Source organism: Eutrema salsugineum, unplaced genomic scaffold (assembly GCF_000478725.1).
Source record: "Eutrema salsugineum unplaced genomic scaffold, Eutsalg1_0 scaffold_23, whole genome shotgun sequence".
NCBI lineage: Eukaryota > Viridiplantae > Streptophyta > Magnoliopsida > Brassicales > Brassicaceae > Eutrema > Eutrema salsugineum.
In genome coordinates, this window is record NW_006256805.1 from 1,237,520 (window position 1) to 1,262,792 (window position 25,273).

Below are 25,273 nucleotides of genomic sequence, written 5' to 3' on the forward strand. Positions count from 1 at the left end.
CACGCATAATTGACATTAAATCGAAGAAGTCGAGTAGTTCATGACCAGATTCGGATTTTTGATTTTCTCAACATAGAAATCTTCTAAAAATCGGTTTTAATGAGCAATTTCTATGTTAAATCTATAGGTTACCTAATACTAATCACTAATCACACAAGACTTAATCAAATTAATCAATTTTGCTGTTCCAAATTCGATTTTTTATAAAGCATGTAGAATCCAAATTTCAAAAATCTCAATTCCTCTTAAGCTAGGTGTTAAAATCGATTTTCAGATAACCTAGAAGGATAATCTAATGTTCTTAAGCTAAATAAACGAAGATTTGGGCTTTTTGAGAAAATCCTAAATTCCAAAATCAATTAAAAGAGCGAGTTTGAGCTTCATACCTTGCAGGAAAGAGAGATTCGATGACAGATTTGAAATCAGCTTTGAAAAAGAGTGAGGTTTGGGCCAAGAATCTCTTAAAAAGCTTAAGAGTTTTGATCCAAAAAGTGCATTTCCTTTCTTTAAAAAGCATTTTTGTAGCGAAAACGGGAAATTTCCGGGAATTCAAAAGTTTACGGGAGCTTACCTTTCTTGTCTTGCACGCAACGGGGGTTTAAAACTTACGGAAAATCTTAACGGGCTTTACCGGAAATGCTCCGGGAATCACCGGGAAATCACCGGGAATCACCGGGAATCACCGGGAATCACCGGAAATCACCAGGTAACACCGGGAAACACCTGGTAACACCAAGAAACACCGGAAAACACCAGGTAACACCGGGAATCACCGGGAAACACCAGGAAACACCAGAACTTTTGAAAAGCAGCGGAAGTCCGAGTTCACGTTTCAACGACCAATGGCCGCGGTCAGAAGATGCGCGACCGCGGTGGTTATAGGCTCGGCCGCGGTCACATTCACGGTGCCGCGGTCGATGATGCTTTGGCCGCAGGTCGGTTGGTCACGACCGCGACCCTTTTTCCTGCGGCCTTTGTCCAACTTTCAGGTTTTCTGCTGGGCCGAGCAGCTAAAAACCTCTCTTTTTTCTCGGTTTTTCTAATTTTCTGATTCTTTTATGTTTTGTTTTTTAAAAATACCTGAAACTTAAAAGAAAAAGAAAACATAAATTGGAAAAAGGAAAAGAAAATTAAAAGAAAGAGTACCTAAATGGGTTGCCTCCCATTAAGCGCTTTTGTTTTAAGTCGTTTAGCTCGACGTAAGCAAGAAGAATTAGGCTGATTTGAATGGCACTCCACTTGATGTGCCTTTATCACTTCCGGTCGCTGGAGGTTTTACTTCTTCTCCTTGAGGAGCCGTCTTCTTTCTTTTACTCTTCTTTCGGACTTTTTGTGTTTTCATTCAGCTCCTGGATTTGGTCCTCACTAGTCTCTGTTGCATCCGGTGGAATGATGATCTTGATCTTTGCAAAAGCTTTCAGCTTCTCCTTTTCTTTCTCTTTTGGCCGGTTTCCTTTGCTTGGAAAATCATCTAGGATAGTCGGATAAAACCTTCTGCGATCTACATTGAGGAAGACAGCATGCCGGTTTGCGTGATCGATTACTACTCCTACAGTGGCCAGGAATGGTCTCCTGAATATGAGTGGTCTCTCCTTGTCTTGATCCATTTTCAGGACTTGGAAATCTGCTGGAACAATCTTGTCCCCTACTAAAACTTGTAGATCATGAATCACCCCTTCAGTATCTTTTTTAGATGAATCTCCAAAGATAACCTTGACCGTCGATGTCTTTAAGTTTTTATGCCCAATTTTTCGGCAAATGTCTTTGACATGATGTTGACATTGGCTCCGGAATCGCACAGACACTCTGTGAACCTGATTCCTGAAATGAAACATTGGAAAACAAAACGTCCCGGATCGTTGGCTTTTGTAAGCCTTTGAAACGGTGAACGTTGAGGTACCTTGAATGGTGGTTGCTTGGCATCGACATCCTTGTAAAGTGGTACAAAGATTGGGGTTTTTTCATCCTTTCCATCGGTTCTGGCTTCTTCCTCAGGCAGTGTGGTTATGGCATTGCAAAACCTCTTGGGGTTATCCTCAACTCTTCCGGGAAGAGCTCCACTTTGCCTCTTCATATAGTCGGCTGTTTGGACTACTTGTATGTCTAGCTTTTTGACGTGCGAAGATAAAGCTTCAAACTTCCCGTTCAGGTCATTGTACATGCAGTCAACCTTCACGTTCATGTCTTTAGATGCTTTCTCGTTTGTCATAACGAGCTGTTGGATGGACTGTTCAAGTCTTCCGATTTGTGAAGCTAGCTGGTTCGTCGTGACTCCCTGCTGTTGTACAAATTGATTGTTAAAACCCGTACCTTGATAGTTATATGGCTGTCGCGGTTGATAAGCTCCTGCCCCTCCGAAGTTTCCACCTTGGAACATGTTTTGGAAGGATTTTTGTTGTGGTGGGTAGTACTGATCTTGAGGATTCTCCACGTTTGGATTAAGGTAAGAGAGATTGTTGTAATTTGCATTCCGGAAGTTGTTGTTGAAGCCATTGTTGAAGCGATTTGGATATGGTGCTTGTGCTCCTACATAATTCACCTCTTCTTTTTGAAAGGCTTGATTAATGTGATCGATATCACTAGGTCCTTCATCTTCTGCGCCATTGTTGGGCTCACAAGCATGGATTGGGCTATTGTTGCTTTTCAAAAGCTGGCTCATCATGTTCTTCAACTCGGTTATCTCCTTGTTGTCTGCTCCGGTCTGCTTCGTCGAGCGATCGTATTCAGGGCAATCATTGCTATTGGCTTGAGCCAAATTCTCGATGAGGGCTCTTCCTTGTGCTATTGTCTTTTGTCCATAATCTCCATTGCTAGCTGTATCAAGCGAAAGTTTGTATTTTGGTTGCAAACCTCGGTAAAATGTGCTCAGCAGTCTTGATCTGGGAAATCCATGGTGAGGGCAATCACGTTCATACTCCTTAAAACGTTCCCAAGCTTCATAGAAAGGTTCAGTGGGTCCTTGCTGAAAGCTTGAGATCTTTGTTCTCAACAAGTTCGACCTTGACTTAGTATAGAAATGGTTCAGGAAAGCAGTCTTATATTCTTCCCAATTTGTAATCGATCCTGCAGGCAAAGATTTCAACCAACGGTGAGCTTTTTCTGCTAGTGAAAAAGGGAACAACTTACACTTTGAATAGTCTGCTGGAACTTGGTTTTGTTCTCATCATGCTGCAGATTTCTTCAAAGAGCTCAATATGATCAATTGGATGTCAGAAGGAACTCCATAGAATTGGTTTTGTTTCACCAATGAGATGATTTGAGGTTTGACTTTGAACTCATTCCGGTTCAGAAGTGGTACTTGAATTGCGGATCGGTTCTGAAAATTTTGAGTAGGTGTATCAAAATCAGCTATGCGATGGTTCCTGGCTTGTCTACGGTGTTGATTTGCTGGCTGCACAGGGCGATTAACGCGTCCATTCTGCTGCATCCCTTGGTGGTCACCATCGGCTCATCCCCTGGTGGTTACCAGTGGCTGCATTGATGGGTGCATCAAGGTCTTCATGTTCTCCTCTATCACGGTTTTGATGGTTTCTTGGAGGAACCTCATCCTCTCCTCCATCTTGTCAAGCATGATCACCTCCTCTGTGATCGTTTTATTCATTTTCTCCATGTTCGGACCCATCTTGGTCCATATTCAAAGCTCGGTTAATAGAATCTCCAGGCTGGTCGTCGTTGGCCATCCCTTGCGTTCGTCTAAGTCTTCGAAGTTCTCTTTCGTGTCTGTTTATCTCGTCTAGAATTGGAATGTTTTCTACAAGTCTGCGCCTGTTATTCATGCAATTCAGAGAAAAAGAAAAGGAGGGAAAGATAATTCAGCAAAACTTTAAGAAAGAACTAGAGATCAGGTGTCTAGAACAGAAATTAGAACAAGAAAAATAACAAAAGGCAGCGAAACAAATTTCCGGCAACGGCACCAAAAACTTGATGCGTGTCTGCGTGAGGGTGTCAAGTTTTACCCTTAATAAAAACAAATGAAAGCTGCAAGTGCACAGCTAATCAGTTGTAGTATCTAGGGATCGAATCCATAGAGATTTGTGTGCCTGGTATTCTTCTACGATTTCTAACTTTATGTCTAGACTAGATTGATTTTAGATGTTGGTTGTTTGTCTCGGATTAAACTAAAACAAAAGAAAGCAAATAAATCTATCCTAGAAAGCAAGTAGGAAAATCGAATGAAAGCAAATGAAACAAGCAAAATATCGAACTAAAGCAATTGAAATGCAGATCTAAATAAGCAAGCAGAAATCGATTGGTTTGTAAACTATGGCTAAAAATGCTGAGCTTTCGGGAACTCTACAGGGATCATAATCGGTTTTAACACTAGGGATGATAGATTGGGATTCACGGATATCGAAATATAGGATTCTAGAGCTAGAGTACGGCGGTATGACTACGTCACTGTCGTGATCATAATCAACTGTTTCTCGCAACCCTGACCAGTAGGTTTCCACTCTGGTCCTGGAAGGGAGATAATGCAAGATTTGCACAAGATTCGTCAATACTCACGATCTCGCCGCAGGTAGGTTTCCACTCCTACGGAAAAATCGCCTGTTTCATTCTAGGTCTGATACTTAATCAAAACTTTCGCAACACTAACTATCTAGATCAGATACTAGGTGATCAATCAAGCATACATGAAATAAGAACGAGAATAAACAGAGAACAAAGTTAAAATCCCAGATCTATAAACCTAGATGTTTTAATCGATTATGAGAGCCCCTTTCGGGAACCCTAAGCCCAACTCGGGATCTACTCAGACATGGCTGAGGTCGACATCATCATCAGTTTTAATAAAAGTAATCAAAAACAGTAAAGAAAAGAGATGAAAGAAAGCTTCTCTGTTGAAGAACTCAGACTTGAACAATCTTCTATAAAAATCGCATAAAACGGCTAAAGGAAAATGGTTTCTGTAAAAGTATGAAGGCGGTGTCTACAAAAGACCTTAATGACAAGTATTTATAGTCTTCAATACTCCATGGTCTCTAGGGTTCCGGAATTGAGGCTGAGAAATGACTTAAGGCTTCAGAAATATGGGTTTTAATTCGAAGTTAGCCGGCCGCGGTCGAGAGTAACGTGACCGCGGGAAATAGGTGGTTGGCCGCGGTCGAGAGTAACATGACCGTGGGAGATAGGTGGTTGGCCGCGGTCGGGAAGCTTGTGACCGGGGGGAATGGGCTGGTGGCCGCGGTCGCGTGACTTGCTGGCCGTCTTTGAGTGGCTCCGGGGCTAATGGAATATCTTGAGATCCAACCGTTGGAATGTCTCCAAACCAAGTGCATTTGAAAGCTGGTTGATTCCTCTATAAGTTGTCCAATTTTGAGGGTGATCAGACGGTGAGAAGGTCTTCGCCTCTCCATGAGAGTTTTGACGGTCTGCATTTATCCAAAAGAGTCTTTTTATTCTAATTTGTGCCTCTTTATCCCAAATTACCTGAAAAATCTTTTAAAATCCGAAAACATAGAAATCCTTTGAAAACCTTTGAAAATAGAGTAAAAACACCTGTAAAAGACATTAAAGTGATCCATAAAAATTGTCAAAATCCGGTGTTATCACCTTCATCCAAATTTCAAATTCCTTGATCTAAATTTTGACCTGGAGATAATTTTTAATTTTCTCAATATACATTTTTTTTATGATTTTAGTAAATTTTTTCATCTATTATTTTTTTGAATTTTTCTCATCAAAATCTTGACTAACAACAATTGTAACTTTCTTAGTTTATTATTTTTCATAATTTCTTATTACATATATTCTATTTAATTCATCTTTACAATCGATACCTTCAAAATTCTTCCCGTATATTTTTATATTATTTTTTTCTCTTTATTTTTGATATGTTCATATTTTCTTAAATTTTTTTCTGTTATAGTTTTATTTTTCTTACTTATTATTCTTCAGTTGTTTATTATTTTAAAAAATATATTTTTTTTTAGTTTATGCTCATAACTTACTTTTTTACCATTAACATATTTATAATCTTAGTAACTTCTTTATCCATTTTTTTCAAAATATTTTCATTAAATCCTCACACAACAACTATTTTTAACTTTTACGATTTATTATTTCCACTTTTTTTAGTACATATATTTCATTGCATCTATATTTTCAACCATACTTTTATTTTTATTTTTTTATTTGTTGTCATATTCTTTTCTTGTTTTCTTTTCTATCATTTTTGTCTCTAATTTTTATATTTTCTTATCTTCTCTATTACTTTTTGATTTTTGTTTTTGTGTGTTGTAGTTTTGTAGTTTGTGTTTTTTTTGTTCTTCAATTGTTTGAATTTATTTTTGACTATTGACTTTATTTTTGGTTTCAAAATTTGTTTTTTTCCTTCATTTTTATTGATTATTTTTTTTATTAGTTCAAAGACGACGATTAAATCACATGAAAAATAAAATAAGAAAACAATCACTATGCTTAGTAAATTTTAATTTCATTCATTCTAAGTTTATGTTTTAGTATTTTTAATTTAACATAGTTAAATATAAATTAGATAGTATATATATTTATGTTGTTTAATAATTTTTTTTAGTTTTAGTATTCTTATTTGTTATTCTTCAGTTTTTTAAACATATTGTTTTCAGTTTTAGGTTCATGACTTCTTGATATGTTCATAAAATGCATCATTTAGCTTGCATGTTTTAGTCCTAACCATGTCTTATTTCATGCATTTTAGGTCTTTAGGTATTGTTTTAGGACTTAGGGGTTTGCATTAGGTCCAAGTGAGTCATTGCATGGTTTGGAGTGGTACTTTGGAGGCTTTTGGAGTGGAAGAGGTGAAATCAAGTGGTGAAATGGAATTTGGAGGTTCAGAAAAGGTGGAAATGGCGTTTTTGGATCCATCGGCAATTAAAGCCATGTACTGCAGGCTACTATTTTTCGGCTGAAAACGTTCACCGGGTGATTTGTCTCAGCCAAATGCTGTACTGGACCAGGAGTTTATTGGTTGAAACTTCATGCTGAGTGGATCGAGTTTTTATCGGCCAAAATGCGAGGAATAATCTAAAACACTCATTTGAGAAATTATTTATTCTCTCGTACACTCCTTCATTCTTTCGTATCCCTCGCGGGTCTCTCACCTTTTAATGAGCTTGAAAATGTCCAAGTAGTCCTTGTAATTTTCTATAGAAGAAAATTAGAAATAGAAATTTGGCCAATGATATTAAGCGTAGATGAACCAATGAAGAGCGGCTTACCAAATTTCGACCAATGAGATATAAGTACAACTAGCTAATCAGAGATGAGCGTCTAGAAAATAGACCAATCAGGAGGGAGGAGACAAAATATTAGGCGCCAAAAACTTATCCAATCAGGAACAGGCTTTATCGGGAGGACCATCTTGAAACCATCTTTGACCAGCTTCCTCTCTCAGTGATCGCGACAGAGAGAACGAGAGATCATCGAGTCCTTCTTGACATTTTGCTGCACTGATCCGACATTGAAGGCTAATCGAGGTAATTGAAATTTCTGTGGTTAAATTTTCTTACCTCGTTTTGATTTTGGGAATGGGAATGGGAATGGTCCGTGTTTCAAGACGGGTCGAATGGGGAGCCCACAGGCCGACGCGCACGACACCAAACGAGATCATCGAGTCCTTCTTCAATAAATACCGAGGTCACGCACGACACCAAACGAGCCGCGCCACCCCAAGGTAAGTGTTTCAATTATTTTATTGTGCTTGCAGGAGGAATCGACATCGCCAGCGACTAAGTGTCAGAGTTAAACGACTCAAGTCGTGTAGTTTAAGTCTTTTATTTCAAACTTTCCATTTCTGTAATAAATGAAACGATGAGCTTTGTTTCTTAGACTAGGTTTGTTTTCTTTGAGTTTTATTTACTTAGTCCTGTCGTTTTGAGTCCAGAGTCGAACCCTAGAAGGTTCAAGCTGACGAACCAGTTTATAAGGATCCTTTGCAGCATTGTAGTCCGGAGACTTTTTCCCCATATCAATAAAATATCGAACTTTCTTCAAAGTTTACCCGAGAAGCGATTTCTCTTTTTTCTTGGTTTGTTTGTACGATTTAAGCAAGCTTTGGGCCTTCACCGTATCAGAGACTCATCATCCCTCTGTGTTGTGAACTCACGCCGCCATCACACCCCGTTTAGATCCCACACGAGTGGGCGACCGCCTGCGTGTCAGATCATTCCATCATCGATCATAAACCGAGCTAAGGAGAGGGCGACCGCCTGTCTTAGTTCCCATCCGTATCATCAGTGTGAAAGCCACCACCGGTTCTTACATCATTTTGGTATCAGAGCTGAAGTTCCTGCTTCGGTTTTTCTTACCCTTATCCTTCATTATTTTCTCTTTATTCCGCTTTCACTAGATTGTTTAGATCCGTTGAACTTTGATAAGAAAAGCAAAAAAAAATATAGTTAGGGTTTATTAGTTAAGCGTTATTTGTTTCCGTTTATTAAGTAGTCAACAAAAAAAAAAACTTTCTATATCATCATAGTCTTGTTTCATATCTTTGCATACCGGTTTTCATTCAAAAACTAGAAAAGAACAAAAGAATTTTATTAGAGCTTCAGTTCCTTTTAGCGTTATCTACTCGTCTTACACTTAATACTTTGACAGATCGTTGTTTTAGTTGTGTTTACGAGGAACCGTGTTTTAAAACCATGGGGGACAACAGTGAGACTACCAACAACGCCGCACCAGCCCACACCAACGGTCAGCAACATCATGAGCTTATGGCGATGCTTGCCACCATGAGAGAGGAGTTGCGAGACACTCGTGAGCAAGCCGCGCGTCTCGAACAACGACAACCGAGGGCTCCCAACGCAGAACTCCCACCAGCTCGGAGGAACGTGCGAGCCCCCCGAGACCATCACCCTGAGGACTCGGAGATGGATAGCATGCTGGAACTAGAGGAGGATCAACCCCCTGATCCATTAAACCGGCGTCACCAGAGGAGACAAGACCCTTTGCTCAGAAACAGGCCAAGAGAACAAGAGCATAGGGAAGTTAACAATGACGTGAAACTAACTCCTCCCACTTTTGCAGGCAAATCAAACCCTGAGGTCTATTTAGACTGGGAGAGGCGCTTGGAGTATATCTTCGAGTGTTACAGCTATGGAGAGCTCAAGAAAGTCGCGTTAGCTGCGGCTCAGCTCACCGACAATGCATTGGCATGGTGGGATTGCACCGTGGCCGAGAGGAGGCGACAAGTCTTTGGCCCAATTCAAACGTGGCACGACATGAAATACCTACTGCGGTTGAGGTATGTGCCCAAACATTATCATAGGGACTTACAAAAACGTTTTCGTAAGTTGACACAGGGATCAAGGAGCGTTGAGGAGTATTTCGAAGAGTTCGAGAAACTCATGAACTCCTTGGAGTTAGAAGAGTCCGAGGAGGCTCTCATGGCTCAATTCGTCGATGGTCTTCAAGAAAGAATAGCTCGGAAGGTGGAGCGAGTTAAGTATAGTGGCCTGCATGAGCTATTACATCTCTCGGTGCAAGTGGAGCAACAAATCAAGAGAAAGTCATCTCTCTCAAACCGAGGCCTAAACAATCAGCCTTGGCAAGCCAGCACCAGCAAACCCCTCGACAAAGGCAAAGCTATAGAGATCGAATCTCGATTCAAGGGCAAATCCACCGAGCCTCCAAGGCCCAACAAACCGGAACAAGGTAAGTTCCAAAACACTAGCCAAGCTAGAACCCGAGACATTGTTTGTTTCAAATTTCAGGGACGAGGTCACTATCAGCGAGACTGCCCCAACCAACGGGTCATTGTGGTTACTCCAAGTGGATATGAGTCCCAAGATGAAGCCGAGATGGAGGTGAACAGTGAGGAGGAAGATGTGGAGTACCCCGACACTGGAGAGTATCTATTGGTGACTCGGAGGGTTCTGAACGTTCAAGTGCAACCTGAGGAGATGGTACAACGAGAAAACTTGTTCCACACGCGATGTACAATCAAGAACAAGGTATGTAATGTAGTCATCAACGGTGGGTCTTGTACTAACGTGGCTAGCAAGTTTATGGTGGACAGATTAGGTCTTGAAAAGACAAAGCACCCGCGGCCCTACAAGCTACAATGGCTTAATGATGCCACAGAGCTCAAGGTAACCGAACAAGTCACCGTACCGTTCAGCGTTGTTAAATACCGAGATAAAGTGCTATGTGATGTGGTGCCAATTCAAGCCGGGCATTTGTTACTAGGTCGGCCTTGGCAGTTTGACAAAGCTACCCTACACAACGGCCGAACTAATTACTATAGCTTCACACACATGGACCGTAAGTTTAACTTAGCACCCTTAAGCCCATCTGAAGTTCACGAGCTTCAAAGTAAGATGGCTCAAGAGTCTAAGTCTAAGTCTAGCTTATATATTACTTATGGAGGATTAAACCATGCTTTAAGTGCCAATGGCACTATGTTACTAATGCTTTACAAAGAATGTCTAAGCGCAGAATCAACAGATATGGAGATTCCACCAGAGGTCAGCTCCCTATTAGACAGGTACAAAGACATGTTCCCTGAAGAGATCTGATAACACCGGATTTTGACAATTTTTATGGATCATTTTAATATCTTTTATAGGTGTTTTTACTCCATTTTCAAAGGTTTTCAAAGGATTTCTATGTTTCTAGATTTTAAAAGACTTTTCAGGTAATTTGGGATAAAGAGGCACAAAATGGAACAAAAAGACTCTTTTGGATAAATGCAGACCGTCAGAACTCTCATGGAGAGACGAAGACCTTCTCACCGTCTGATCACCCTCAAAATTGGACAACTTATAGAAGAATCAACCAGCTTTCAAATGCACTTGGTTTGGAGACATTCCAACGGTTGGATCTCAAGATATTCCATTAGCCCCGGAGCCACTCGAAGTCGGTCAGCAACTCACGCGACCGCGGCCAACAAGCTATTTGCCGCGGTCAGAAGCTTCCCGACCGCGGCCAACAAGCCAATTGCCGCGGTCACAACACTCCCGACCGCGGCAATCAATCTCCGAGTTAAAGCCCACTTATCTGAAGCCCAAAGTCATTCTCAGCCTCAAATCCGGAACCCTAGAGACCATGGAGTATTGGAGACTATAAATACATGTCATTTAGGTCGTTTTTAGACACAACCCTTCATACTTTACAGAAATCCTTTTCCTTTAGCCGTTTTTATGAGATTTTTTGTAGAAGATTGTTCAAGTCCGAGTTCTTCAATAGAGAAGCTTTCTTTATCTCTTTTCTTTACTGTTTTTCATTACTTTTATTAAAACCAATGATGATGTCGAACTTAGCCATGTCTGAGTAGATCCCGAGTTGGGCTTAGGGTTCCCGAAAGGGGCTCTCATAATCGATTAAGACATCTAGGTTTATAGATCTGGGATTTCGACCTGTTCTCTGTTTATTCTTGTTCTTATTGCATGTATGCTTGATTGATCACCTAGTATCTGATCTAGATAGTTAGTGTTGCGAAAGTTTTCATTAAGTATCAGCCCTAGAATGAAACAGGCGATTTTTCCGTAGGAGTGGAAACCTACCTGCGGCGAGATCGTGAGAATTGACGAGTCTTGTTCAGCTCTTGCGCTCTCTCCCTTCCAGGGCCAGAGTGGAAACCTACTGGTCAGGATTGCGAGAAACAGTTGGTTATGATCACGACAGTGACGTAGTCATACCGCCGTACTCTAGCTCTAGAACAAATATATCGTTATCCGTCAATCCCAATCTATCTACCTTAGTGTTAAAACTGATTATGATCCCTTAGAGTTCCCAAAAGCTCAGCGTTTTTAGCCATAGTTTACAATTCCATCGATTTTTACTTGCTTTCTTAGACCTGCATTTCAATTTCCTTAGTTCATTATTTACCTTGCTTGCGATATTTTACTTGCCTTATTAGTCTTTCATTCGATATTTGCTTATTCTAATTGCATTTAATTCGATTTTCTTACCTGCTTTTTAGGATAGATTTATTTGCTTTCTTTTGTCTTATTTTAATTCGCAAGAAAAACAACCAACCTTTAAAACCAATTTAGTCTAGACATAAAGTTAAAAAAAAAAAACCGTAGAAGAATACCAGGCACACAAATCTCTGTGGATTCGATCCCTAAATACTGCAACTGATCAGCTGTGCACTTGCAGCTTTCATTTGTTTTGTTAAGGGTAAAACTTGTTCCCTCACGCAGTTGACACGACCATCAAGTTTTTGGCGCCGTTGCCGGGGATTTGTTTCGCTGCCTTTTGCTATTTTTCTTGTTTTAACTTCTGTTCTAGACACCTGATCTCTAGTTCTTTCTTAAAGTTTTTCTGAACTATCTTTCCCTTCTTTTGTTTTTATCTGAATTGCATGAATACCAGGCGTAGACCTGCAGGAGACATTCCAATTCTAGACGAGATAGACAGACATGAAAGAGAACTTCGAAGACTTAGACGAACGTAAGGAATGGCCAACGACGACCAGCCTGGAGATCCTATTAATCGAAATTTAAATATGGACCAAGATGGGTCCGAACATGGAGAAAACGAAGAGAATGATCACATAGAAGGTGATCATGCTCGACAAGATGGAGAGGAGGATGAGGTTCTTCCAAGAAACCACCAGAACCGAGAGAGAGAAGGACGTGAAGACCTTGATCCACCCATCAATGCAGCCGATGGTGACCACCTGATGTTTGGTGTCGGTGTGTGTCGAGGGTTGTCAAGTTTTACCCTAAATGAAATCAATAGCCGCAAGTGCACAGCTGATCGATTGTAGTACTTAGGGATCGAATCCACAGGGAAGGAGGATCTTTTCCTGCAAAAAGCCTTTGAAATAAGATTAAAGTAAGGAAGTCTAGAAAAAAACGGTTTAGTGGGGGTTTGGTAGTGTGTTTAAAATGTAAAAACGAAATATTAAAAGAGAATACAGGAATTAAATGACGTAATAACTAAACTTAATGAAAATGACTAAATAAAATGATAAAAACGGATATTCTAATGCCTAAATGAAAATGAACTAAAAAGGAAAGACAATATTGAACTAAAGCTTAAAGAAAAATTGGTGTAAATCAATAAGGAAGAAGGCGTTGGGGTTCAGGGAAGTTTTCTCAGGGGTACGAACGATTCAAAACATTGCTAGAGAGGAAAATTGATAAGATCTTAGCTAAAACTTTTCGAACTGGAGTCACGGACGTATGAATACACCACTGTCGTGATCATAGACAACTATCTCTCTCAATCCTGACCAGTAGGTTTCCACTCTGGCCCTGGAAGAGAAGAGATGCATTATGTTTAAGACTCGTCCTAATTCACAAATCGCCCATAGGTAGGTTTCCACTCCTATGTTTGTTTTGCTCTCCCAAACTAGATCTGATACCTGATGAACACTTTCGTGTCACCAAGCATCTGGATCAGATTGTAGTTCATGACGCTACCCTCATGCAGTAAAAACGAATTCAGAAGAAAAATTTCTAAGATTCGGCTCAAAAGCTCATGGAATCCTCATCGAACATATAAATCCCCATCGAAAATCCCTTAATCCCAACAATAAAACTACTCAGACATAATGAACGAAATCATAAACATAGTATTAATAAGTAGAATAGAAACCAAAATTGAAAAAGAAAGAACAAGGGTTCAAGAGAACAAATCTCTCTCTCCCTAAAAGCTACAGCAAAAACAATGAAGTAATAATAGATGATATGAGGTTACACGATATGTCTCCTCGTTTAGGGTTCCTAAGACATGTATTTATAGTGCTCAAGACCTCTCTGGACGTCACTTAGGGTTTCTCCAAATGTGGGCTTCAGAAATGGGCTTTTTGGGCTCGGAGGTTGATGGCCGCGGTCGGGACAAGTGTGACCGCGGGGAATGAGTGGTTTGCCGCGGTCGGGATGCTCCTGACCGCGGGAAATTGCTTGTTGGCCGCGGGTGGAAGTGCTTGCCGGCTGGTTTACGGGACATCTTGCTCTTCGCGTATCTTTTGATTGAACCGTTGGATTGCCAAGCTGTAAAGTGCACTGGAAAGCTGATACTTCATCTTTAAGGTCTCCAAATTTGAGCTGGATCAGACGGTGAGAAGGCCTTCAATCAGGGGTGAACTTCTGACGGTTTGACTCTGAGCTGAAATCTGGTTTTCTATCCATTTTGTTAAGCTTTTCCCTAAGTTACCTGAAAAGAGTCTTGGAACTACAAATACTAGAAAAACATAATAAAAGTACTTAAAAGCAATTAAAAACATAGAAAAAGTATTTCAAAACAATCCATAAAAGTGGTCAAAATACGGTGTTATCACCACCCAGCAATGCAGCCGAATGAACGCATTCACCGCCCCATTCCGCCAGCAAATCAACACCGAAGACAAGCCAGGAACCATCGCATAGCTGATTTTGATGCACCTACTCAAGATTTTCAGAATCGATCTGCAATTCAAGTACCATTTCCAAACCGGAATGAGTTTGAAGTCAAGCCTCAAATCATCTCATTGGTGAAGCAAAACCAGTTCCATGGAGTTCCTTCTGAGCACCCAATGGACCATATCGAGCTTTTTGAAGAAATTTGCAGCATGATGAGAACAAACCAAGTTCCACCTGACTATTTAAAGTGTAAGTTGTTCCCTTTTTCATTAGCAGATAAAGCTCACCGTTGGTTGAAGTCTTTGCCTGCAGGATCGATTACCAATTGGGAAGAATGTAGAACTGCTTTCCTAAACCACTTCTACATTAAGTCAAGGTCGAACAATTTGAGAACGAATATCTCAACCTTTCAACAAGGGCCAACTGAATCTTTCTATGAAGCTTGGGAACGTTTTAAGGAGTATGAACGTTATTGCCCTCACCATGGATTTCATGGATCAAGCCTGCTGAGCACATTTTACCGAGGTTTGCAACCAAAATACAAACTTTCACTTGATACAGCTAGCAATGGAGATTTTGGGCAAAAGACGATAACCCAAGGAAGAGCTCTCATCGAAAATTTGGCTCAAGCCAATAGCAATGACTGTCCTGAATACGATCGATCGATGAAGCAAGCCGGAACAGACAACAAGGAGATAACCGAGTTGAAGAACATGGTGAGCCAGCTTCTGAAGAGCAACAATCGCCCGATCCATGCCTGTGAAACCAACAATGGCGCAGAAGATGAAGGACCTAGTGATATCGATCACATTAATCAAGCATTTCAAGAAGAAGATGTGAACTACGTAGGAGCACTGGTGCCATACCAAAATTCTCCAACAACAACTTCAACAACAACTTCCGGAATGCAAATTACAACAATTTCTCTTACCGCAATCCAAATGTGGAGAATCCTCAAGATCAGTACTACCCACCTCAGCAAAAATCCTTCCAAAACAAGTTTCAAGGTGGAAACTTTGGGGGAATAGTACCATATCAACCGCGACAGCCATATAACTACCAAGGTACGGGTTTTAACAATCAATTTGTACAACAGCAGGGAGTCACGACGAACCAGCTAGCTTCACAAATCGGTAGACTTGAACAGTCAATCCAACAACTTGTTATGACGAACGAAAAAGCATCTAAAGACGTGAACGTGAAAGTGGACTGCATGTACAATGATCTGAATGGTAAGTTTGAATCTCTATCTTCGCACGTAAAAAAGTTAGATGTGCAAGTCGCCCAAACAGCCGACTCTATGAAGAGGCAAAGTGGAGTTCTTCCAGGAAGAGTTGAAGATAACCCTAAGAAGTTTTGCAAAGCCATAACCACATTGCCCGAAGAAGAGGCCGGAACCGATGGAAAGAAAGAAGAAACCCCAATCTTTGTACCACTGTACAAGGATATCGATCCCAAGCAGCCACCGTTTAAGGTACCTGAACGATCACCGTTTCAAAGGCTTACCAAAGCCGATGATCCGGGACGTTTTGTTTTCCAGTGTTTCATTTCAGGAATCAAGTTTACAGACTGCTTGTGCGATTCCGGAGCCAATGTCAACATCATGTCTAAGGCATTTGCCAAAAAATTGGGCATAAAAACCTTAAGGACATCGACGGTTAAGGTTATCTTTGGAGATTCATCTCAAAAAGATACTGAAGGGGCGATTCATGATCTACAAGTTCTAGTGGGCGATAAGATTGTTCCAGCAGATTTCCAAGTCCAGGAGATGGATAAAGACAAGGAGAGGCCACTCATTTTCGGGAGACCATTCCTAGCTACAGTATGAGCAATTATCGATCACGCAAACCGGCATGCTGTTTTCCTCAATGTGGACAGAAAAGGTACTATCCTACTATCTTAGATGAATTTCCAAGCAAAGGAAACAGGCCAAAAGAGAAAGAAAAGGAGAAGCCGAAAGCTGCAAAGATCAAGATCATCATTCCACCAGATGCAACAGGAACTAGTGAGGACCAAATCCAGGAGCTGATCGAAAATACAAAAAGGGTTTTGAACAACATTAAAGTCCGAAAGAAGAATAAAGGAAAGAAGACGGCTCCTCAAGGAGAAGAAGTAAAACCTCCAGCAACCGGAAGTAATAAAGGCACATCAAGTGGAGTGCCATTTAAATCAGCCTGATTCCTAATGCTTACATCGAGCTAAACGACTTAAAACAAAAGTGCTTAATGGGAGGCAACCCATTTAGGTACTCTTTCTTTTAGTTTTCTTTTCCTTTTTACAATTTATGCTTTCTTTTTCTTTTTAAGTTTTAGGTATGTTATAAAACAAAAACACAAAAAAATCAGAAAATTAGAAAAAACCAAGAAGAAAAGGTAGGTTTTTAGCTGCTCGGCCCGGCAAAAACGAGAAGATTGGACAATAGGCCGCAGGAGGAAGAGCCGCGGTCGCGACCGTTCGACCCGCGGCCAAGGGTGCATCGACCGCGGCACCGTGAACGTGACTGCGGCCAAGCCCTCAATCACCGCGGTTGCGCGCTCCTGACCGCAGCCGTTGGTCGTTGAGGTGACGCCGCTGATGTCTGCCGCTTTTCGGTGTTGCCTGGTGTTTACCTGGTGATTCCCGGTGTTGCCTGGTGATTCCCGGTGTTGCCTGGTGTTTACCTGGTGTTACCTGGTGATTCCCGGTGATTCCCAGTGATTCCCGGTGTTTTCCAAAATATTCCCGGTAAAACCCGAAAAGATCCTCCGTAAATTTTAAACTTTTCTAATGTGTAAACAAGAAAAGGTAAGTTCCCGTAACTTAAAAATTTCCTGAAATTTTCCGTTTTTGCTTCAAAAACGCTTTTTAAAGAAAAGAAACAAACTTTTTGGATCAAAACTCTTTCTTCTCTTCTCTTCCAAAAGACTTAGAGATTTAGGAGAAAGAACACATTTTTCAATTCTTAAGCTTTTTAAGAGATTTTTGGCTCAAACCTCACTCTTTTTCAAAGCTGATTTCAATTCTGCCATCAATTCTCTCTTTCGAGCAAGGTATGAACCTCAAACTCACCATTCTTACTCGATTTTGAACTTAGGGTTTTCTTTAAAAACCCAAAATCTTGGTCTATTGATGGTGGAAATAGCTTAAGAATGATTGATTATCCATTTAGGTTATCTAAAAATCGATTTTAGCACCTAGCTTAAGAGAAATTGAGATTTTTGAAATTTGGATTCTACATGCTTAATAAAACTCGAATTTGGAACAGTAAAATTGATGAATTTGATTTAGTCTTGTGTGATTAGTGATTAGTATTGGGTAATCTTTAGAATTTACATGGAAATTGCTCATCAAAACCGATTTTTACAAGATTTCTATGTTAAGAACATCAAAAATCCGAATTTAGTCATGAACTACTTGATTTCTCTAATTCAATATAAATTTTGCTTGCTCATGGTTTTAATTAATCTCTTTGTACTATTATTAGTATAACAGATCTTAATGTGTTAAAATCAGCATCCATATTCATTCTTTTTCCAAGAATCATTTCATTTTGCAGAAAATGGACGAAACCAGATCCCGAAGGAGCCGTCGCACTGGTGGCAGCTCCGAGGACATTCCTGATGATGCTACTCTAGGAGAGTACATGCTGAACCAAGCCAGATTAAGAAGAAGAAGATATGTGATGAGATTGCTCCAGCACTCAAGAGAAACACGAGCAGCTCCCGAGCCACCACAAATTCGATACATTGGGAGGGAGACAAACCCGAGAGTGGACTATGCAAAGCGTTTCAAGAAGCTGAACATCAAACCCACGCCTTGCATTGATTATCATACACTAGAGATGCTTGGAATCAGAGAGGATGTGATCTAATACATCGATGCACTTAAGCTGAGACCCTACATGGCGCTGAACCTTCCGACTTATCCTGAGCTAGTCCGTGAGCTTTTAGCGACTATTACACTCCACCATACGAAGAGGAGGAACCCCAGAGCATCAGATGGCATCTTGTCATTCTCTATCCGCGGACAGCCTTATTCTCTCACCATTTCCGAGGTTTGTGAAGCTCTTAAGCTTCCATACACTGATGGCATTTACCTTGAAGATGAACCTGATCTTAACCTGTGGAGAGAGATGGGTCATGGAACCTATGATAGTGGGAGATCGAAGTCAGCCCTTCTTAGCCACCCAGCAGTGAGAGTTGTGCACAAACTCTTAGCACACACGATCTTCTCTAGAGCCAACATGGGAAGTGTTTTGAAGACTGAGATCATCACACTTCAGATTTCGTTTATGGATGATCCACGACTTTCCTGCTTCGCATGGATCATAGCGCAGAATATGGTAAAGGTGAAGCATGATTTACATGGTTGCGAGGACGCTACTCCAGCTTTCGGGAGTGCTATTACAGCGATATTACAGGCTGTAGGATTCGATTTCTCATCTGATGATCCACTTCCCGATGTCTGGTATGATCTATCTCTCGTGCCGCTTTCGATCCAGACAGGTTTGGTTACAAGTATTGCACTGGCACCGAGGAGCACCGAGTCCGCTTACCTTCAGCATCTATCCCGAGATTGTGCAACGGAGGACGCCCACGATGTACTCCGGTATCCGATGATTTTCTGCCATCTGTACCTCGTCTACCATTCACCATTGGCCAATACATAGTGGTCAAGGCGAAGCGTGATGCAGCTGCGGCCCGTGCTCATTTTCAGCCATCTATTTCTACTGGCCACACCTCATCATCTACATCATCACACACTCATTCTGATCTGGAGCGCAGAGTTTGAAGACAGGGACGACGCTTTGAGCGCGTTGTCACCTTCTTACAGGAGCAGCACCAGTTCGCAGACGACACTTCGGAGGATGAGTGATTGATTAGCACTTCACTACCATCATGGTTCTATCATCATTTTCTTTTCTTTTATCTTATTTTATTTTATTTTGCTTTTATTCACCATCTTCTCACCAACTTTTTCACACTGGGGACAGTGTGATTTAAGTCTGGGGGAGGATGTCTATCCGTACTAATCATTTCCCTGCTTTGCTTTTAAATTTCAAGTACTTTTTAAATTTTAATATGTAACATATTCGACATTAAGTATTTTTCAGGAATGTTTGACGCAAAACTATGATGATTTATACCTGCACACTTCTACACTATGCATGATAGCTCATTTGTGGTTAGCACTAGACTAGGCGGTAGCTAGAGTACTTGCACTACGAACTCCAACCAGAGGACTTCTATTCATGGAGATTCTTTCTGACAGGATATACTAGCTCATTTTATTTGGACTTAATATTGATATCTAATTTTCTCATCATTGATTTTAGGCAGGCATCGACATACACATCTTGGACGTCTTTTACCATCACTTTTACCACTATTTGTCGTCCTAGATGATCAGTTTATCTTTATCTGGTACCATACCCTAAACCCAAAACCCTTTTTTTCAATCCTCATGCATTCTCTCTTTAGTTTATATCAACAGATATGTGCAAAAACGTCGGAGAGAAGAGGAGCGACGCAGTTTTCAGTCACTCACAAAGGAGACTGAATGGAATTGGGAAGGAAGAGTATCAGAAACATAATAAAGCTTTACAAGACAGATATTAATTGGTAAATTCGTGCTCTCTAAGACTCTATATCTAAAGGTGTTCTCTTTCTCTAAAAAAAAAAAGTGAAAAGAGAAAGGGAAACAAAAAGCCTAATGAGTCTTAGATTGTCGAAATTTGTGGAGCAATGAGCAACCACTATTCGTTTAAGGAGCTATTGTTTTGAAAGATTTACAAAAATCTAAGTCTGGGGGAGTTTGGAGAGAATCTGAGGAAGAAGACCATGAATCTATGTCAAGAAGAAAGTGACTAAACTGTGGATACCAACAGCTTCACTCTCTCTTGCGGTTTTGCATAATATCCTGCATCCTCCAAATCTTCAGGTAACCCGTAAACACTTTAAGCCTTACCCCCCCCCCCCAAAATAATCCTTCTTGACACCTAGCCTAGATCGCCTTGCCTAGATTTTCTTTGATGAGAACCATCGAGATTTTTAATAAATGTTAAGAGCTAGTTGACTGGAAGTTAGATCTTAGTGCATAGATTTCTGCATGACGGATTAACGGACTAGTTATGCCTGTATTGCTAGTGAGAATTTTCTAGGCTATTCCTGATTGATGCATACTGATTGATATTGGTCTAGAAGTTTGGTCTCTGAGATTTTGTTTAGTTCCTGCGTTTTCAAACCTCTCGCCGAGATTTAGCCTTGTTTTGTTTGAGGACAAACAAAAGACTAAGTCTGGGGGAGTTGATAACACCGGATTTTGACCATTTTTATAGATCATTTTAATGTCTTTTACAGGTGTTTTTACTCCATTTTCAAAGGTTTTCAAAGGATTTCTATGTTTCCGGATTTTAAAAGACTTTTCAGGTAATTTGGGATAAAGAGGCACAAAATGAAACAAAAAGACTCTTTTGGATAAATGCAGACCGTCAGAACTCTCATGGAGAGACGAAGACCTTCTCACCGTCTGATCACCCTCAAAATTGGACAACTTATAGAAGCATCAACCAGCTTTCAAATGCACTTGGTTTGGAGACATTCCAACGGTTGGATCTCAAGATATTCCATTAGCCCCGGAGCCACTCGAAGTCGGTCAGCAATTCACGCGACCGCGGCCAACAAGCTATTTGCCGCGGTCAGAAGCTTCCCAACCGCGGCCAACAAGCCAATTGCCGCGGTCACAACACTCCCGACCGCGGCAATCAATCTCCGAGTTAAAGCCCACTTATCTGAAGCCCAAAGTCATTCTCAGCCTCAATTCCGGAACCCTAGAGACCATGGAGTATTGGAGACTATAAATACATGTCATTTAGGTCGTTTTTAGACACAACCCTAAATCCTTTTCCTTTAGCCGTTTTTATGAGATTTTTTGTAGAAGATTGTTCAAGTCCGAGTTCTTCAATAGAGAAGCTTTCTTTATCTCTTTTCTTTACTGTTTTTCAGTACTTTTATTAAAACCAATGATGATGTCGAACTCAGCCATGTCTGAGTAGATCCCGAGTTGGGCTTAGGGTTCCCGAAAGGGGCTCTCATAATCGATTAAGACATCTAGGTTTATAGATCTGGGATTTCGACCTGTTCTCTGTTTATTCTTGTTCTTATTGCATGTATGCTTGATTGATCACCTAGTATCTGATCTAGATAGTTAGTGTTGCGAAAGTTTTCATTAAGTATCAGCCCTAGAATGAAACGGGCGATTTTTCCGTAGGAGTAGAAACCTACCTGCGGCGAGATCGTGAGTATTGACGAGTCTTGTGCAGCTCTTGCGTTCTCTCCCTTCCAGGGCCAGAGTGGAAACCTACTGGTCAGGGTTGCGAGAAACAGTTGGTTATGATCACGACAGTGACGTAGTCATACCGCCGTACTCTAGCTCTAGAACCCATATATCGTTATCCGTCAATCTCAATCTATCTACCTTAGTGTTAAAACCGATTATGATCCCTTAGAGTTCCCAAAAGCTCAGCGTTTTTAGTCATAGCTTACAATTCTATCGATTTTTACTTGCTTTCGTAGACCTGCATTTCAATTTCCTTAGTTCATTATTTACTTGCTTTATTTACCTTTCATGCGATATTTTACTTGCCTTATTAGTCTTTCATTCGATATTTGCTTATTCTAATTGCATTTCATTCGATTTTCTTACCTGCTTTTTAGGATTGATTTATTTGCTTTCTTTTGTTTTAGTTTAATTCGCAAGAAAAACAATCAACCTTTAAAACCAATTTAGTCTAGACATAAAGTTAAAAAAAAACCGTAGAAGAATACCAGGCACACAAATCTCTGTGGATTCGATCCCTAAATACTGCAACTGATCAGCTGTGCACTTGCGGCTTTCATTTGCTTTGTTAAGGGTAAAACTTGTTCCCTCATGCAGTTGACACGACCATCAAGATCCCTCCTGGTCTCCCACCTATGCGAGGCATAGAGCATCAGATCGATCTTGTTCCTGGATCGGCGCTTCCCAACAAGGCCGCATATCGCATGAACCCGCAGGAAACGAAGGAATTGGAGAGACAAGTACAAGAACTCATGGACAAAAGGTACATAAGGGAGTCACTTAGCCCCTGTGCTGTCCCTGTTCTACTGGTCCCCAAGAAAGATGGCAGCCAGAGGATGTGCGTTGATTGTCGAGCTATCAACAACATAACCATCAAGTATCGCCATCCGATCCCACGTTCAGACGACATGCTTGACGAGTTAAGTGGAGCCACTATCTTCTCCAAGATAGATCTAAAGAGTGGATATCACCAAGTGAGGATGAAAGAAGGAGATGAGTGGAAGACGACCTTCAAAACCAAGCAAGGCCTATACGAATGGTTGGTGATGCCATTCGGCCTCAAAAACGCACCGAGCACCTTTATGAGGCTCATGAACCAGGTTCTACGGTCTTATATTAGTAAATTTGTTGTTGTCTACTTTGACGATATACTCATTTACAGTAGAGGACCATCTGATCATTTAAATCATCTTGAACTCGTTCTAAAAATACTTCGAAAGGAAGGGCTTTATGCCAACCTGAAGAAGTGCGTTTTTTGTACTGATAAGCTTGTTTTCTTAGGCTTTGTAGTGAGCAGGGAAGGGCTACAAGTAGATGAGGAAAAGATCAGGGCCATACAAGAGTGGCCTATGCCTACCACCATCGGGCACGTGAGAAGCTTTCACGGCTTAGCCAGCTTCTACAGACGGTTTGTGCGAGATTTCAGCACGCTAGCAGCACCTCTCACTGCCGTTACCAAGAAGAACGTTCCATTTGCTTGGGGAACAGCTCAAGAGGAGGCTTTCAATACTCTCAAGGAGAGGCTTACGCGAGCTCCGGTCTTGGCATTACCCGACTTTGACGAAATGTTCGAAGTGGAGTGCGACGCCTCAGGACTGGGCATAGGAGCTGTCTTGCATCAAAGGAAGAGACCCGTGGCGTTTTTCAGTGAGAAGCTCAGTGGGGCTACCCTCAACTATCCCACGTATGACAAAGAGCTTTATGCTCTTGTGCGAGCCCTCGAGACATGGCAGCATTACTTATTGTCTAAGGAGTTCATAATACACACCGATCATGAGACCTTGAAGCACTTAAGAGGACAGACATCCTTGAAGAGGAGGCACGCCAAATGGTTGGAGTTCATTGAGACGTTTCCATACGTCACCAAATATAAGAAGGGCAAGGAAAATGTGGTGGCCGATGCACTTTCACGGAGGCATGCATTGATCTCCACCATGGAGGCCAAGGTCTTTGGGTTTGAGCATATCAAGACTCAATACCAAGACGACCCTGAGCTCGGAGAATACTATCAAGAGTACCTTAAGGGACCCTACGGTTCGTTTTACTTACAGGATGGATTCCTTTTTAGAGATAAGCGTTTGTGTATTCTGCAGGGATCCATGAGAGACCTGGTGCTTAGTGAAGCACATGGAGGAGGACTAATGGGGCACTTTGGAGTGGACAAGACTCTAGCCGTAATGATGGACCATTTCTATTGGCCGCACTTAAAGAAAGATGTGGAGCGGTTCTGCGCCAAGTGTGTGCAATGTCACAAGGCCAAATCCAGGTTACATCCTCACGGTCTTTATATGCCATTACCTATACCTAACACCCCTTGGGTAGACATTTCCATGGACTTTGTCTTAGGGTTGCCCAAGATACGACACAAGGACACCATCTTTGTAGTTGTTGATCGTTTTTCAAAGTTGGCTCACTTCATACCATGCGAGAAGACCAACGATGCAACCCAAATCGCTAATTTGTTCTTTAAAGAGGTAGTACGCCTACACGGGATTCCAAGAACCATCATCTCTGATCGTGACACCAAGTTTCTAAGTCATTTCTGGAGAACCTTGTGGAGGAAGCTAGGTACAAAGCTCCTTTTCTTAACTACTTGTCATCCTCAAACGGATGGGCAAACTGAAGTGGTAAACCGTACTCTTTCCACTTTACTTAGAGTAGCCCTTGGGCGTAACATGAAAACTTGGCTTGATTGTATACCATTTGTAGAATTCGCTTATAACAGCGCGAGGCACTCAGCTACTAAGCTGTCATCTTTCGAGGTTGTTTATGGTACTAACCCCTTGTCTCCAGTGGATTTAAGGCCTATACCACAGGTAGAGCAGACCAATCTAGACGGCCTGCGAAGAGGCGAGTTGTTCAAAAGGCTTTATGAGACGGCCCGCGACAACATTGAGAAAAAGACCGATGGTTACAAGAAGGCCGCAGACAAAGGTCGAAAAGAAGTCACCTTTGAACCAGGAGATTGGGTGTGGTTACACATGAGACCTGAAAGATTCCCTAATCAACATGCCTCCAAGCTCGCACCAAGAGGAGACGGACCGTTCAAAGTCTTGAGCAAAATCAATGACAACGCCTACCGTCTTGATTTACCAGGTGAGTTTAACATTTCTCACACTTTCAACATTGCTGATCTGTCTTATTTTGACGCAGGTGAAGAAGTTTTGGGGTCAAAACCTTTTGAAGAGGGAGGGAATGATGTGGACATCGATCCCACCGACCCATCAAGCATCGAGAGACATATGCCGGAGGTCCAAGACGGGGCCATGACTCGGTCCAAGATCAAACAGATAAGGAATAGATACAAGAAGGCACTGCACGTCTTCATAAACTCACTGGACCCAAACGACCCCCTGCTGCCAGACCTACAAGTCATACACGGCTTAAACGACCTATGCGACCAAATCGGGCCCGAGAACATGACTCAAGGAGAAGACACACCAGACCATTGATTCTCACGCGGCCAATGCGAACGAACAGAATTGGAGTTGCTTCACAACATACCAAGTGGACGCGATAACGAGCTAACCGAGGCCGAGCGACTAGCCATACAAGAAGCAACGGTCATAGAGCTTAAGGAACATGAAGATCAAGATTCTCTGGGACTAGAAGACGCCTTAAGCGACCCAAGCCACAGCAGGCCAAGGCAGGACACTTCAATAAACACCGAGGCCACGCAC

At 41.5% G+C, this 25,273-nt stretch overlaps 1 protein-coding gene and 2 non-coding genes across 3 annotated transcripts; 2 read left to right on the forward strand and 1 right to left on the reverse strand.

Annotated features, from left to right (window-relative positions):
* The first annotated feature begins 2,885 nt into the window (after window positions 1-2,885).
* On the forward strand, window positions 2,886-2,990 carry LOC112086161. Its single transcript, XR_002899339.1, has one exon. It is a non-coding gene; the product is annotated as a small nucleolar RNA R71 (small nucleolar RNA).
* A 5,634-nt stretch (window positions 2,991-8,624) lies between these two features.
* LOC112086127 lies at window positions 8,625-10,499 on the forward strand. Its single transcript, XM_024154904.1, has one exon. The coding sequence runs from the start codon at window positions 8,625-8,627 to the stop codon at window positions 10,497-10,499; it is 1,875 nt and encodes a 624-aa protein (XP_024010672.1).
* Window positions 10,500-14,659: 4,160 nt separating this feature from the next.
* LOC112086149 lies at window positions 14,660-14,766 on the reverse strand. Its single transcript, XR_002899329.1, has one exon. It is a non-coding gene; the product is annotated as a small nucleolar RNA R71 (small nucleolar RNA).
* Between the last annotated feature and the right edge of the window lie 10,507 nt (window positions 14,767-25,273).

Coding starts and splice junctions, on each gene's coding strand:
- LOC112086127 (XM_024154904.1), top strand. CDS start 8,625: ATGGGGGACAACAGTGAGACTACCAACAACGCCGCACCAGCCCACACC.